General features: G+C 42.9%; 1 protein-coding gene across 1 annotated transcript in view; it reads left to right on the top strand.

Annotated features, from left to right (window-relative positions):
- Positions 1-290: 290 nt before the first annotated feature.
- The window catches only part of LOC132882483 (zinc finger protein 271-like), a 32,916-nt gene continuing 17,378 nt past the window's right edge, over positions 291-15,828 (top strand). Inside the window, exons 1-6 of the mRNA XM_060915599.1 lie at positions 291-543; positions 864-996; positions 1,180-1,260; positions 6,609-7,950; positions 14,344-14,404; positions 15,724-15,790. Of these exons, the coding sequence (XP_060771582.1) occupies positions 472-543; positions 864-996; positions 1,180-1,260; positions 6,609-7,950; positions 14,344-14,404; positions 15,724-15,790 (1,756 nt within the window). The 5' untranslated portion in view covers positions 291-471. The remainder of the gene's footprint in view (positions 544-863; positions 997-1,179; positions 1,261-6,608; positions 7,951-14,343; positions 14,405-15,723; positions 15,791-15,828) is intronic.

Genomic DNA, 15,828 nt, shown 5'->3' with positions numbered 1-15,828 from the left:
GAAACTTGTAGTTGAGAAGACAACCCTACGTTGATGAGTAGAAGTTTCATGTTGAGGTGGTGTTTTCTAACTAGTGGTTGAGAATTCCAGCTCCTGTGTGAATCATGTGATTTTGTGAATACAGCGCATGAACAGGTTAAATGTCAGACTGCAGGTTTTAGGTTTCATCCCCAATATCAGTGACCATTCACAGGTTTAACTACAGATTAGTGCCAATTTTTAAAGGATTTTTTTAGGCTTTTCAGTTCTCCATCAGTATGATGTGTATGTAATGAAGTTGCATGATAAAATAAGAAATTAATCATTATTGTTGGTTTACGGTATACCCGAGTTGTTCTGATCAAGTCTGACTATCAGCTGCTGGAACTTGCGCTATTAGTTTACAAGTGTATTTGTTTCCAGAAGATTCTAGAGTTCTGCTTCTCATCTTCCAGAATCACAACCCTTTAGACCTCGTAATTCAACCTTATCATGGAATCAGCAGAAGTCCATTTGTGGTCTTCCAGAAAACCTCCACACACTCCTGGTTCTGCTGGCTCACAGGTAACGGTTATCCATACGAGTGGAATCATCTGTTTGACTTTTAAAGCTTTGAACAACAGAATATTGGAACCTGTAAAAGAAATGATTCCAACAACCCTTACAGATCAGCACACAGGTTCGTTAAACTCTTTTAATATTTAAAAGATTCCTCTGGTTTTGTTAACATTCATCTGTTAATCAGCTTCCATCCCTTGTAACATGCCTGCTGTCCTACTATCAGAGCAAACCAGTTATCATAGTCTCCTCAGATAGGATGCTCAGGATGGATAGGTAGCAGTGGCTTTCTTTTGTAAGCAACTGTTATTACTTTTGGTCATTAGGTTTGTGGAGCTGTACGGACAGAAACTTGTACAGCTTCAGGTGAAGGGACATCAGGCTCTGGGGGCCACGCCACACCAGTGGACCGACAAAATCATGTAATAAAGGAAGAACCTGAAGATGAAGGCTACCTCTGTAAGTCCACAGGACAGTCATTACAGTCCAATTTGTTTATCAGTACGACATTTTAGTCTTAACTAGACTTTATTTGTGAATAATCCAACCGCACATCACTGACTTGTCCACTTTTTAGTTTTGTACTTCACATCTGGACTTTAAATGACAATTTATGTATAAATACAATTGTTGGAATTTCAGGTGGAAGAACATCAGTCTCTGAGGGACACATCACACCTGTGGATCAACAGAAATGTGTAAAACAAGAAGAACCTGATTTTGGTAAGTCGGCAGATGGACATGTCCCTCAACTGATGCAACCCTTTAATTCACCCTGCACTACTCGGCCTTACCGTTGTGATGTATGATGGTGTTGTATCCCATTGTATATTTGTCTTATTGTTTGTTTTTCTCCTCCTGGAAAAGGGATTATATAAATTACCTAAGGCAGCTTCACTGGGGTATGTCTATATCCTTGGGATTATTTCTGGTATTCTGACGTTGTTGGCCTCCCAGAACTAGGGTTGGGTATTGTTTGAATTTTATTGATCCAGGGTCTGATTCCAATTCAGCTTATCGATCTCGGTTCTTAATGATTCCCCATTTTGATTCCATTATGGTAATAAAAAAGAACCCACCTGAGGAAAATTGTACAGTTAGGTCCATATATATTTGGACACCGACACAAATTTTGTTTTTTTACCTGTTTACTGAAACATATTCAAGTTATAGTTATATAATGGACATAGACATAAAGTCCAGACTTTCAGCTTTCATTTGAGGGTATCCACATTAAAATCGGATGAAGGGTTTAGGAGTTTCAGCTCCTTAACATGTGCCACCTTGTTTTTAAAGGGACCAAAAGTAATTGGACAATTGACTCCAAGGCTATTTCATGGGCTGGTGTGGGCAATTCCTTCGTTATGTCATTCTCAATTAAGCAGATAAAAGGCCTGGAGTTGATTTGAGGTGTGGTGCTTGCATTTGGAAGATTTTGCTGTGAAGAAAACATGCAGTCAAAGGAGCTCTCCATGCAGGTGAAACAAGCCATCCTTAAACTGCAAAAACAGAAAAAACCCATCCGAGAAATTGCTACAATATTAGGAGTGGCAAAATCTACAGTTTGGTACATCCTGAGAAAGAAAGAAAGAAAGCACTGGTGAACTCATCAATGCAAAAAGACCTGGACGCCCACAGAAGACAACAGTGGTCAATGATCGCAAAATGAAGAGAAACCCTTTCACAACAGCCAACCAAGTGAACAACACTCTCCAGGAGGTAGGCGTATCAATATCCAAATCTACCATAAAGAGAAGACTGCATGAAAGTAAATACAGAGGGTTCACTGCACGGTGCAAGCCACTCATAAGCCTCAAGAATAAAAAGGCTAGATTGGACTTTGCTAAAAAATATCTAAAAAAGCCAGCGCAGTTCTGGAAGAACATTCTTTGGCCAGATGAAACCAAGATCAACCTCGACCAGAATGATGGAAAGAAAAAAGTATGGCGAAGGCGTGGTACAGCTCATGATCCAAAGCATACCACATCATCTGTAAAACACGGCGGAGGCAGTGTGATGGCTTGGGCATGCATGGCTGCCAGTGGCACTGGGTCACTAGTGTTTATTGATGATGTGACACAGGACAGAAGCAGCCGGATGAATTCTGAGGTATTCAGAGACATACTGTGTGCTCAAATCCAGCCAAACTGATTGGTCGGCGTTTCATAATACAGATGGACAATGACCCAAAACATAAAGCCAAAGTAACCCAGGAGTTTATTAAAGCAAAGAAGTGGAATATTCTTGAATGGCCAAGTCAGTCACCTGATCTCAACCCAATTGAGCAGCATTTCACTTGTTAAAGACTAAACTTCAGACAGAAAGGCCCACAAACAGACAGCAACTGAAAACCGCTGCAGTAAAGGCCTGGCAGAGCATTAAAAAGGAGGAAACACAGCGTCTGGTGATGTCCATGAGTTCAAGACTTCAGGCAGTCATTGCCAACAAAGGGTTTTCAACCAAGTATTAGAAATGAACATTTTATTTACAATTATTTAATTTGTCAAATTACTTTTGAGCCCCTGAAATGAAGGGATTGTGTTTAAAAAATGCTTTAGTTCCTCACATTTTTATGCAATCATTTTGTTCAACCCACTGAATTAAAGCTGAAAGTCTGAACTTCAACTGCGTCTGAATTGTTTTGTTCAAAATTCATTGTGGTAATGTACAGAACCAAAATTAGAAAAATGTTGCTTCTGTCCAAATATTTATGGACCTAACTGTATGTGAGTTTGATTGAAATCTGATCAATCCTGCAGGAGTCATGAATTTTGTAAATTGTGGACCGACGATGGTGACAGACAACACATGATCGCATAAGCTCATCCAGCCCGGCCTACAGCCAGATAAGCTAAAAAAAACCCCAAATCCATCATCAAGAAATAATTATTTTCAACAAAAACCCGTGCGGCGGCACGGTGGTGTAGTGGTTAGCGCTGTCGCCTCACAGCAAGAAGGTCCTGGGTTCGAGCCCCGGGGCCGGCGAGGGCCTTTCTGTGTGGAGTTTGCATGTTCTCCCCGTGTCCGCGTGGGTTTCCTCCGGGTGCTCCGGTTTCCCCCACAGTCCAAAGACATGCAGGTTAGGTTAACTGGTGACTCTAAATTGAGCGTAGGTGTGAATGTGAGTGTGAATGGTTGTCTGTGTCTATGTGTCAGCCCTGTGATGACCTGGCGACTTGTCCAGGGTGAACCCCGCCTTTCACCCGTAGTCAGCTGGGATAGGATCCAGCTCGCCTGCGACCCTGTAGAAGGATAAAGCGGCTAGAGATAATGAGATGAGATGAGAAAAACCCGTGCCACTATTATTGGCACCCCTGCATTTAATACTTTGTACACCCCACTTTGCCAGTAAAACAGCACTGAGTCTGTCCTATAACATAAGGTTGAAGATAAAAAGCAGGGCATCTGAGCACATTCCTCTTTACACAGTCTCTCCAGATCATCCAGGGTCCTCGGCCCTCTCTTGTGCGCTCTCCTCTTCAGCTCACCCCACAGGTTTTTACTGGGGTTCAGCTTAGGGGACTGAGATGTTCAGGGAAGAAGCTTGATTCTGTGCTCAGAGAACCATTTTACTGTTGATTTGGACAGATGCTTGGGATCATTGTCCTGCTGGAAGATGCAGTGATGACCCAGTTTTAGTTTGCTGGCAGAAGCAGTCAGATTCTGATTGAAAATGTCCTGGTATTTCATGGGGTCCAGGATGCCATGGACCCTAACAAGGTTTCCAGGGTCTTTGGAGGAAAAACGGCCCCAAAACATCACAGAACTTCCACCATATTTTACAGTTGGGATTGGGTTCTTTTCATTATAGCTGTCCTTATTTTTACACCAAACCTACCGCAAGTGTTTATTGACAAAAATCTCCATTTTTGCTCCATCAGACCAGAGAACACAGTTCCACTCAAAGCTGCCATAGTGTTTCACAAACTTCAGGTGCTTACGTTTGTGGTTAATTGATAGAAAAGGATTTTTTCTAGAAACTTCCATATAATCCATTGGCATGGAGGTGGAAATAATTTCTTGATTTCTTATTTTCAGTGTAAGATGAAGCTGTTTTACCAGAAGGTGGCTTTTTCTAACCCCTTCTAATCTCTTCAAGGGGTCCCAATAATGATGCAGGGCAGTGCGTGTGTGTAATAAAAAAAAATATATTTAAAAAATTATACACACACAGGCAGCTCTGGAAAAAAATTCAAAGACCGCTGCAAAATAATCAGTTTCTCTGGTTTTACTATTTATAGCTATGTGTTTGAGGAGCATTAACATTTTTTTTGTTGTATTCCATAAACTACTGACAATTTCCCCAAAATTCCACATCAAAATATTCTCACTTAGAGCATTTAAATGCAGAAATGACAATTGATCAAAATAACAAAGATGAAGTGTTTTTCAGACGTTGAATAATACATAGAAATCAAGATCATATTCAATTTTAAACAACACAATACTAATGTTTGAACTTGAGATGAGTTCAGAAATCAATATTTGGTGGAATAACACTGACATTTAATCACAGCTTTCATGCATCTTGCCATGCTCTCCACCAGTCTTTCACATTGCTCTTGGGTGACTTTATGCCACTCCTGGCACAAAAATTTAATCAGCTCAGCTTTATTTGATGGCTTGTGACCATCCATCTTCCTCTTGATCACATTCCAGAGGTTTTCAATTGGGTTCAGGTCTGGAGATTGGGCTGGCCATGACGGTCTTGATCTTGTGCTCCTCCATCCACACCTTGATTGACCTGGCTGTGTGGCATGGAGCATTGTCCTGCTGGAAAACCCAATCCTCAGAGTTGGGGAACATTGTCAGAGCAGAAGGAAGCAAGTTTTCTTCCAGGATAACCTTGTACATGGTTTGATTCATGTGTCCTTCACAAACAAAACTCTGCCCCATTCCAGCCTTGCTGAAGCACCCCCAGATCATCACTGATCCTCCACCAAATTTCACAATGGGTGTGAGACGCTGTGGCTTGTAGGCCTCTCCAGGTCTCCGTCTAACCATTAGACAACCAGGTGATGGGAAAAGCTGAAAATTGGTCCAGTCCTTATGGTCTTTACCACACCTCAGCCTGGCTCTTCTTTGCTTCTCATTGATGAAGGGCTTTTTTCTAGTTTTGCATGACTTCAACCCCACCCAGAAGAGCCTGTTTTAAGCTGTCCTAGCCATGCACTTAACCCCAGACGCCATTTGCCATTCTTTTTATAGGTCACTTGATGTCATCCTATGGTTGCTGAGTGATATTCGAAGGAGTTGATGATCATCCTGGTCAGTGGAGAGTCGTTTTTATCCTCTCCCAGTCTGTAACTTTGTTGTCCCTGATATCGGGTGCTTGACCTTGTTCTTATGAACTGCCATCTTTGAAATTTTGAGGATGGAAGCACCCTGACGCTCACTGTATCCCTCTGCCAGTAAAGCCAGAATTGAACCCTTCTTTTTCCTACTCAGAACTTTTCTTTTTAACTCTTTTGGTATGATGAATAGATATTTTGGTATTCTGATTAAATTTAAGGTCCTACTAGCACTGTTTTTGTCATCCAGATTGGTCCTATTGCAAGAGAATAGTGATGACCACAGCAGTGTTTTTTTTTTTTTTATACTTTTCCATATTTAAATAAGCTCTGGTTCAGGTGATCACCTAATCAGTACCTCAGTAAGTACAATGAGGAGTGCTTGTGTTGAAATTCCAGCACAGACACTGGAATGAAATGGCTGCTGATTTAATTAAAGTAGTTCCTTAATTTTTTTTCCAGACCTGTGTGTGTTGAGCAGTAGTGTTCTACGGGCCGTTTGAGGATTATTTTCCCACAAGTCTACACAGGCCAAATGAAAGGAGGCTGCGGTTTAGATAATGAACATAACTTTTGACCATTTACCGCAGTTCCTCTTCAATTATAACAAAGGTTACCATAGCCTTTTACCTGCATTTTAGATTTAGTTCTAATATGGAACCAAGTTTCGGTTCCCAACTCTACTCAAGACTTACTTCAGCCTTACATGATTTTAATACATGTTAAAAATGTCTTCTGTTTCACGGTGAGTTTATAATACCTTTTTTTTTTTTGCTCCAGGAATGGATGATGACCAGTTACAAGTCTTTAACTGCTCCTGTTGTTCACTTTCTTATACATCTCAAATTTACCTCCACGAACACATTAGAAGATGCCACTGTGATGAATATGAGAGACTGATAAAATCAGGAGAGATGACACACAAAAGTCTTATGACCACAAGAAAATCCAGTATTCAAATAACTAGTATTCACAATAGTAACAACACTCACGAAGGAGTTCAGAAAGATATCTATCCCTGCCTACAGCGTGAGAAGAATTTTCCTGATCAGAATGATCTCAGACAACACCAGCGCATTCGCACAAGAGAGAAGCCGTATCACTGCTCACAGTGTGGGAAGAGTTTTCTTCGGCCAAGTCACCTCCAAGCGCACAAGCGCATTCACATGGGAGAGAAACTGTATCATTGCTCAGAGTGTGGGAAAAGGTTTACTCAAAAAATTGGGCTCCAAACCCATGAGCACATTCACACAGGAGAGAGGCCGTATCGCTGCTCAGAGTGTGGGAAAAGTTTTCTTCGAAAACACGAGTGCCAAATTCATGAGCGCATTCACACAGGAGAGAAGCCATATGACTGCCCCCAGTGTCAGAAGAGTTTTAATAGACAGAGTAGTCTTAAAAGACACCAGCGCATTCATACAGGGGAGAGGCCATATCACTGCTCTCAGTGCGGGAAAAGTTTCAGTCAACACAGTCATTTCCAGACACACCAGCGTATTCACACAGGAGAGAAGCCCCATCACTGTCCAGAATGTGGAAAGAGATTTATTCGACAAAGTGATCTTCAAACACACCAACACGTTCACACAGGACAGAAGCCGTATCACTGCTCGCAATGTGGGAAAAGGTTTAATCGGCCGAGTCTTCTCCAGACACACCAGCGCATTCACACAGGAGAGAAGCCGTATCACTGCGCAGAATGTGGGAAGCAGTTTATTCGACAAAGTTATCTTCAAATACATCAGCGTGTTCATACAGGAGAGAAGCCATATCACTGCCCAGAATGTGGGAAGAGGTTTACTCGACAGAGTTATCTTCAAGCACACCAGTATGTTCACATGCAAAAGAAACCATATCACTGCAGAGAGTGTGGCAAGAGTTTTATTCAACAAAGGGGTTTTAGACGACACCAGTGCATTCACACAGGAAAGAAGACATATCGTTGCTCAGAGTGTGGGAAGAGTTTTAATCATCAGAGTGTTTTTAAAATACACACACGCATTCACACTGGAGAGAAGCCGTATCACTGCTTACAGTGTGGGAAGAGCTTTAAGCAACAGAGAACTATCAAAGCACACCAGGCCATTCACACAAGACAGAAGTACAGTAGGGCTTTAGAATAGTGCCATTGCAGGCTTACCTCCTGTTAGGGGGTTCACTGTATAGTTATGCTCTGTTGTGGTAATACAGATATTGTCAATCATCAGCGTCAGAGTATCACCATCTTTTTTTCCCTTAAGGTCTCTCACTCTTGTGCTATTTGAGTATTAACATGGAAACTGCTCAAAAGAAAGCACTGGGAACATCTGCATTAAGCTCTGAAATATCTTCAGCAAAAATGTTTAACCCTTTGCCACATACCTAATCCAAGAAAAAAAATTCTACTGCACATTATCAGTGGTGTTTTGGAGTCCATCTCTACGGCTGAGATTACAATGGTAGTTAGAAACCTTCAGAGTGGCAAGGATGCAGGATGAGTTTTAGCCAGAGATGTTGAAGTCACTAGACAAACTTGGAGTTGCATGGTTAACATGCCTCTTCAATGTTGCTTGAAGATCTGTGCCACGAGATTGGCAAACTGGGTATGTGGTCCCAGAGGGTGGGTTCCAATTATAAGGAAGCTGTACTCCTCAACCTCCAAGGAAAAGTATGCTAGCGTTCTGGAGAGGAGACTCCATCTGATTGTAAAGCCTAGGATTCAGGAGGAATAATCCAGATTCTGGTCAGGTGGTGGAAGAGTGGACTAGTTCTTCAACCTTGCACCTCATTGTAAGGGGTCATGGGAGTATTTTGGCCCAATCTGGGTCACTACTTCATGCCATGCAGCCTCTATCTTCACCTCTGGTCATGAGCTTTGGGAGTAGAGCCGCTGCCTTTGTGAATTGAGAGGAGACAGTTGAGGTGGTTTTTGAATCTTCTGGCGGTGGCATAATGCAAACCTCTAAGGCCCCATTACACAGAAAAAAATTAGTAAAGGAATTAATGATGGTGCTTTTGCAAAACATGAAAGTTAGTTTCAGTTCACAATTAAATTTCAGATGCTACGAGTTTAAAATCATAATTTTTACATTAACTCATAACTAAGCCATATCACTGCAGTATGGGAGGTATTTCAATTGACAGACTGATTATGAAAGACATACTGCATTTTCACAGCATAGGAACTCATTTGAGGTTCATAATGTGGTTGAAGATTTACTTAACTTGTGATGTGTGATCTCTAAATAAATTGAATAAAACTATAGTTAACAAACTGTTTTGGAAGGAAACACTGCCTCCATTTTATTAGTCTGCTATGACTTCATGGGTAAGAAATAGGAGGAAATATCAAGTCTGCCAGAAAAGTAGTGGATTTGCTGTGATAGGAATCATTTTTCCTCCTACAAGTTTAATCTGTAACTGCTGTTATGGGCAGAAGTTTACATACACTTATAATGCACATGAATGCCAGGGCAATATTGGGCTTTCAGTTATTTCTTTGAACTATTCTTAATGGTTATATCTGTAATACAAAAAAAGAAAAAAAATTGGTTTCCAAATTTTAATTTATTTTGGGTTTTCTCATATCTATACAAGGTCAAAATTATACATAAACCCAATTAAAGTATTAATTCAGTGGTGCTGAAAGTTACAAAATGTCAACTTGCCAAGGCCTCTTGACTTCCTGTTAGTGATTTATGATTGACTACAGCTGGTAGCTTCTCTGTACCAACATGAAAAGGGTTTATTTGACAGTAATCATTGCATTAACCAACACACAGTACAGTGGGAAAGTCCAAGGAGCTCAGTGCAGATCTGAGAAAGAGGATCATAGAGATTTACACACTCAGGTATGTCTTTTGCAGCCATTTCTAAACAACTACAGATTCTAAGATCATCAGTTCATACAATTGTATATAAGTACAAGTTATTGGAAGTTATGGGGAGGTGTCATCACTTTGGCAAGGTATGAAAGAAAATCCAAATTGTAACTCTCAAGTGAGAGGAAATTGGTTCAGATGGTCAGGAACCACCAAGGCACAGACCTGCCATGAACTGGAAGCTGCTGGAACACCAGTATTACGGTCTACAGTCAAGCAAGTTTTACACTGAGAGACTGCTGTCCAAGAAACAAGCTCCTATTCCAAAAATGACACCTTCAAACTCAACTAAAGTTTGCAGCTGACCACATGGACAAAGAAAAACTCTTCTGGAGGAAAATTTTATGAAGCAGGTGACCCTCTTTTAGTGAGATCAGTCCAGGGGGCTGGTGATGTCTGAATAGTTGGATAATACAATAAACGAACCTACAATAATAGCCAGCAAGCCCCAGGAACTGTCTCGCCTTCTTTTGGTCTTGTATCTCAGGCAGGCTGCAATTGCTGCTGTCTTATCAATTTGGGGAGGCACCTGCCCATGATTCAAGTGGAAGTTCAGTATCTGAACTTCCACCTGCCCATTTACACACTTCTTTGGGTTTGTTGTGAGTCCTGCATGTCTCAACAATCTCAGGACAGTCCTCAGTTGTTGTACATGCCACTGCTATTTATTACTGTAAATGATCATCTAGATAGGCAGCGGCATATACATTATGTGGGCACAGGATTCTGTCCATGAATTGCTGAGACATTGCTGGGTCCACAAACAACCTAAATGGAAGTGTGACAAAACGGGTATAACCCAAATGGAGTGGAAAAGGCTGTTTTTTCTTTCTTTCTTGGGATAATGGGGTTAAGAGTATCTACCAATGTCCTTTGGTCAAATCCACTGTCGAATAAAAGTGAGCTGAATTTTACCAATCAAGCAGTTTATCAATGTGAAGCATTGGGTATATGTCAAAATTAAATACAGCACTGAGTTTTCTAAAATCCACACAGAACTGAACCGACCCATTGGTTTTGGGGACCAAAACCACTGGGCCGCTGCAATCGCTGTGTGACTCCTTGATTACCACCATGTTGAGCACAGCCTTGAGTTCATCCTGAACCACATTTTTTGTGTATGTGTGTGTTCAGGTAACCAATATGTGCAGCTGTGTACCACCACCCCGGAGGAGTTTCAATATGGTCCTGTATCAAGTTAGTGTGACCAGGTAGAGGTCAAAACTCATTGGAGAATTCCTCCTGTAACCTGTGCTGTCTGAGACAGTGAGAGGTGGTGTCCACAGGGGACCGGGCGGAAGTTGGCCACCCCTTTTGGGTTTTACCTCTGATCTTGACTACTCCATCTCGGGAACCATCATTGCCAAAGCTACAGGAACCTCCTCTCTCCACAGTTTCAGGAGATTGAGGTGTTCTATTTAACTGGAAAGAGGTTCTGCAGCATTAGGTGCAGGACCACTAGGTTCTGTAACAGCTTTCCCCCCAGGTCACCAGACTGCTGAACTCCAAACCCAAACTTCTGTTTATAACTTGAACATTCCTAATTCTACAGGCCACTTTATAATATTTTTGCTGCTGCATAATTTAATTTAATACACTTCATATTTAATTCTGTGCTGAGCCAAATTGCAACGAAATTTCATTTGGTGTACACTTGTTGGATACTGAATGACAATAAAGGTTGTCTAAGTCTATTTGAAGTGCACCGCCTCTATCCATTCTGTCCGTTTTGCTTTCAGGTCAAGAATGTACTGAATTTCATTATTATTATTATTATTTGGGTGGCACGGAGGTGTAGTGGTTAGCGCTGTCGCCTCACAGCAAGAAGGTCCGGGTTCGAGCCCTGTGGCCGGCGAGGGCCTTTCTGTGTGGAGTTTGCATGTTCTCCCCATGTCCGCGTGGGTTTCCTCCGGGTGCTCCGGTTTCCCCCACAGTCCAAAGACATGCAGGTTAGGTTAACTGGTGACTCTAAATTGACCGTAGGTGTGAATGGTTGTCTGTGTCTATGTGTCAGCCTTGTGATGACCTGGTGACTTGTCCAGGGTGTACCCCGCCTTTTGCCCGTAGTCAGCTGGGATAGGCTCCAGCTTGCCTGCGACCCTGTAGAACAGGATAAAGCGGCTACAGATAATGAGATGAGATTATTATTATTATTATTACCGGAAAGCCCCTCCTTCCAATTTTCTCTAATGGCATCCAGGACGCCACAAGGCTTGCAACCATACAATAATTCAACTGGGGAGAATTCCCTGAAGGCTTGTGGGACCTCTGTATTGCAAATAATAGGGATTCCAGCAAGTTACTCCAATTCCATGTGTCCTCTCACACAGACTTGCACATTTTTAAGCATTTGATTAAATTGTTTGACTAGTCCATCCATCTGTGGATGGTAAACATTGGTATGAATCTATTCAGTTCTCAATAATTCATACCGGTAGTTTGTGAAGTGTGTGTGACATGAATGCTGTGCCTTGATCAGTCAGGATCTTTTGGGATCCTGACTTGGGAAATAACATGGAAGAGTGCTTCTGCAGCACTGTGTGCAGAAATGTTGCATAGAGGCACTGTTTCTGGGCATCACATTGCATAATCCACAAAGACTAATATAAAAGGAATGCCCTTGTGCAGTCTGACCTAATGGCTTGACAAGGTCCATACCAATTCCTTCAAAGGGGATTTTAGTCAATGGTAAAGGGTGCAATGGCACTTCTGGATTGGCCGGTGGATTCACTAGCTGACATTCGTGACCGGCTGTGCACAACTTATGAACATCACTGCAAATGCCCAGCCAATACAAATGGGCCATGAGACGGTTTAGTGTTTTATCCAATCCTAAATGCTCCACCACTGGATTATGATGAGCCGCATAGAACAAAGGTTCCCCACAGCTCTTCAGGACCAACAACTGGGTTGTTTCCTTTTTTGTTTGAGTGTCCTGCATCATTTGATAGGTTACCTTTTTAAGAAAAACATTGTTAGTAGAATGCAATGTTAGGCTGCAGGTTTTGACCATTGATTACCAAGAAGCCTTTGTCACAGTGAAATTCCTCTCTGCTTTTAACCTATCTGAAGCAGTCACACACACACACACACACACACACAGAGAGCAGTGGGCAGCTATGCTACAGTGCCTGGGGAGCAGGTGTGGGTTAGGTGCCCTTGCTCAAGGGCACTTCAGCCTAACCTCAGACCATGGCTGCCCCATATTAACATAACCGCATGTCTTTGAACTGTGGGGGGAAACCGGAGCACCCAGAGGAAACCCACGCAGACATGGGGAGGACATGCAAACTCCACAAAGAAAGGCCCCCATCGGCCACTGGGCTTGAACCCAGAACCTTCTTGCTATGAGGCAACAGTGCTAACCACTACACCACCATGCATGCTCCCTTGGTCAAAAGCGTGCCTCAGGGTCTAATCTTGTGACTGCTCCAATAGGAAATCCTGAAGGGAAATCCCAAAGAGAAATCCATACAGAGAGTGGAGGTATGGAGCCCTCCCCATACTCTGTGTCCCCTTGATGCAGACAGCCCTGGGACCGTCTTCCTAGACAGTGCTGCACTGGAATCTTCTCAAGTTTCGCTGTTGCAGGTCCCATCAAATGCATTCTAAACCCCAGCCAATTTGTCCCCAGAATCAGTGTATTGGTGAGGCAAGGACTAAATACCACCTCCACACTGTGCTTTTTACCCTATAAATTGGATGATGATGGGTGGATGACTATGCTGATACTTGTGCACATCCCCATGTATGCACCTTACCTTAACCCAGTGTGCTGTCCCCAATGCCTCCCCTTGAACCAAGTTTTGGTAAATTGAGGTTTGGTTACAACTTGAATCCATCAACACATGGTATGTACCCCCTTGAATACTCACAAATGGAGTACATCTCAGCTCAATCAGGGGTGGCATGTGGCACATTGGGATCTGGATCAACATGTCCACCTCCATCATCTGACATTGGTCCTGGAAGTGCCCTGACTCCTTGCAGTGCCAGCATAGTGGCCCAAGCTTTCCTCCTGCACCCGCAGCTCTGGAGTCACTCATCTGTGAGTGAGGGGACATGGACACTGAGGGAAAGGGGAACCCCAGGTTTGGGGACCTGGCTTCTGGGAAATGGGTCCCTGCTTCCATGGGGAAGGGATGGGAGCAGGGAGAAGAGGGGAAAGAACAAATGAGAGAGAGAGAAGGGGCAGGATGCCCACCTGCCACCAGTAATGCCAACAAGTGGTCCTCAGCCAGCTGAATCACCTCATCTGGTGACCCTGGGCAGTGGCATTGGACCCATTTCGTGGTTCCAGCCAGTAGTCAGGCAATGAACTGCTCCAGAATCACTGCATTGATGATCTGTTCTGTGCCACGCTCCTCTGCTAGCAACCACTGCCAGCAGGTGTCTCGGAGCTGCTGTGCAAATGTGAATGGTTGGCAGGAATCTTTGAAGGCCAGTGTCTGGAACTGTTGTTGATGTTATTCCGGGATTTGGCTAACCTGCTGCAGAATGGCCCATTTCAGAGCCAGGCACTCCAGCCATTTGGTGATGGGCAGCTTCTGGGCCTCGAGTTGGGCTTCCCCTGACAGGCTGCGTTGCCTATTGATCTTCTAGCCAACCCCATGCCTCTATGCCAAGTCGACAAAGGCTTCTGGAATGGTGTGCAGCCCCATTTTGGTGAGGAAGATGTGGGAGAAGCCCATGGCCACTGCAAGTGCTGCTGCTGGAGTACGTGATGCCTCGATCAGAGTTTGGAGAACCTACTGATCCTCTTGCTGGGCTTGAAGCAGCACCTGGACGCAGGGAGATGAGTGTATTGTGCTGGCACTGGTGCGGGCTTGGCTGAGCTCAGCGATGGACTAGGACTCCATCACACAGTGCTTCATTTCAGTCTTCCAGGTTTGGGAACCAGTGTGACAGAGCAGTGGTTGAGAGACTGAAGAGATGGGGACAGGCAGGCTGTGTTTGTTCCAGCCTCCACAATCATTCATCCATTACTGCTTATCCTGTGCAGGGTTGTGGGCAAGCTGGAGCCTATCCCAGCTGACTATGAGTGAAAAGCAGAAAGTCACCAGATCATCACAGGGCTGACACAGAGACAAACAACCATTGACACATGCAGTCAGTTTAGAGCCCTCAATTAGCCTAACCTTTGGACTGTGGGAGAAACTGGAGCATTTAGAGGAAGCCCACACAGACACAGGGAGAACATGCAAACTCCACACAGAAAAGCCCCCGTTGGCTGCTGGGCTTGAACCCAGAACCTTCTTGCTGTGAGGTGACAGTACTAACCACTACACCACTGTGCCACCCTGCATCTACAATCACATTCTCAAATACTAAACTCACAGAACCATTGTTTCTAATGAATTAATCCAACAGTAAAATTTCATCATAATGAGTATTTTGGTTGTGTATTGTACATGATTGGGGGACTAGTGATAAGCAGAAAGAGTGATTTGTCCTGCATCCAATGGCCATTATTTAAAAAAATCTGACAGCAAAATTTCTTATCCAGTATTTTAATAAATTACAATTAGTTGTGCATACAAGTGTCATTTTATAACACCTTTATTTCTAATTTATTATTTTCTTCGCGTTATTTTGATTTCTTTGTAATTACAGGAAATAAAGTCCAACAGTAATTTTTTTGAGTATGATGGAAATCTGAATACATTCGAATGTTAGTTTCATATTCAACTGTCAATTTTCTTTAGACATTTTGATAGGAAATTATATGAAATGATAATTTTGAAAATGCTGTAGGAAGCAAAGAATTCAGCAGGGCTTGGATTAGTTGTATTAGTGCGCTTCACGCGCCATCTACAGGCCAAAGCGCGTAACTACAGGACATTTTATTTCTTCTAACCTGATTTTTTTTTTCTTCATAACGCGATATTTTACTCCTTATAACGAGGATTGTTTATCTTGCGTGGAAGCGCAGAGTCTCTGTAAACAACCACTATATCAGTCTCAGAAACAGAAGGATGAGATTCTAAATAATTCTAATTACAGGATTCTCCAGCAGGCGGCGCTGTGAGCATTAACTCCGCCGTAAACTCACCACAGAAGAAGACGGCAGGTTGCAGGAAGTTTTTACCCCGTTTGAGGAAGGTAATCATCATGAAAACATTCCTGACTGTATTGTATAA

This window comes from Neoarius graeffei, chromosome 3 (assembly GCF_027579695.1).
Source record: "Neoarius graeffei isolate fNeoGra1 chromosome 3, fNeoGra1.pri, whole genome shotgun sequence".
NCBI lineage: Eukaryota > Metazoa > Chordata > Actinopteri > Siluriformes > Ariidae > Neoarius > Neoarius graeffei.
This window is presented reverse-complemented; position numbering and strand designations above follow the sequence as displayed.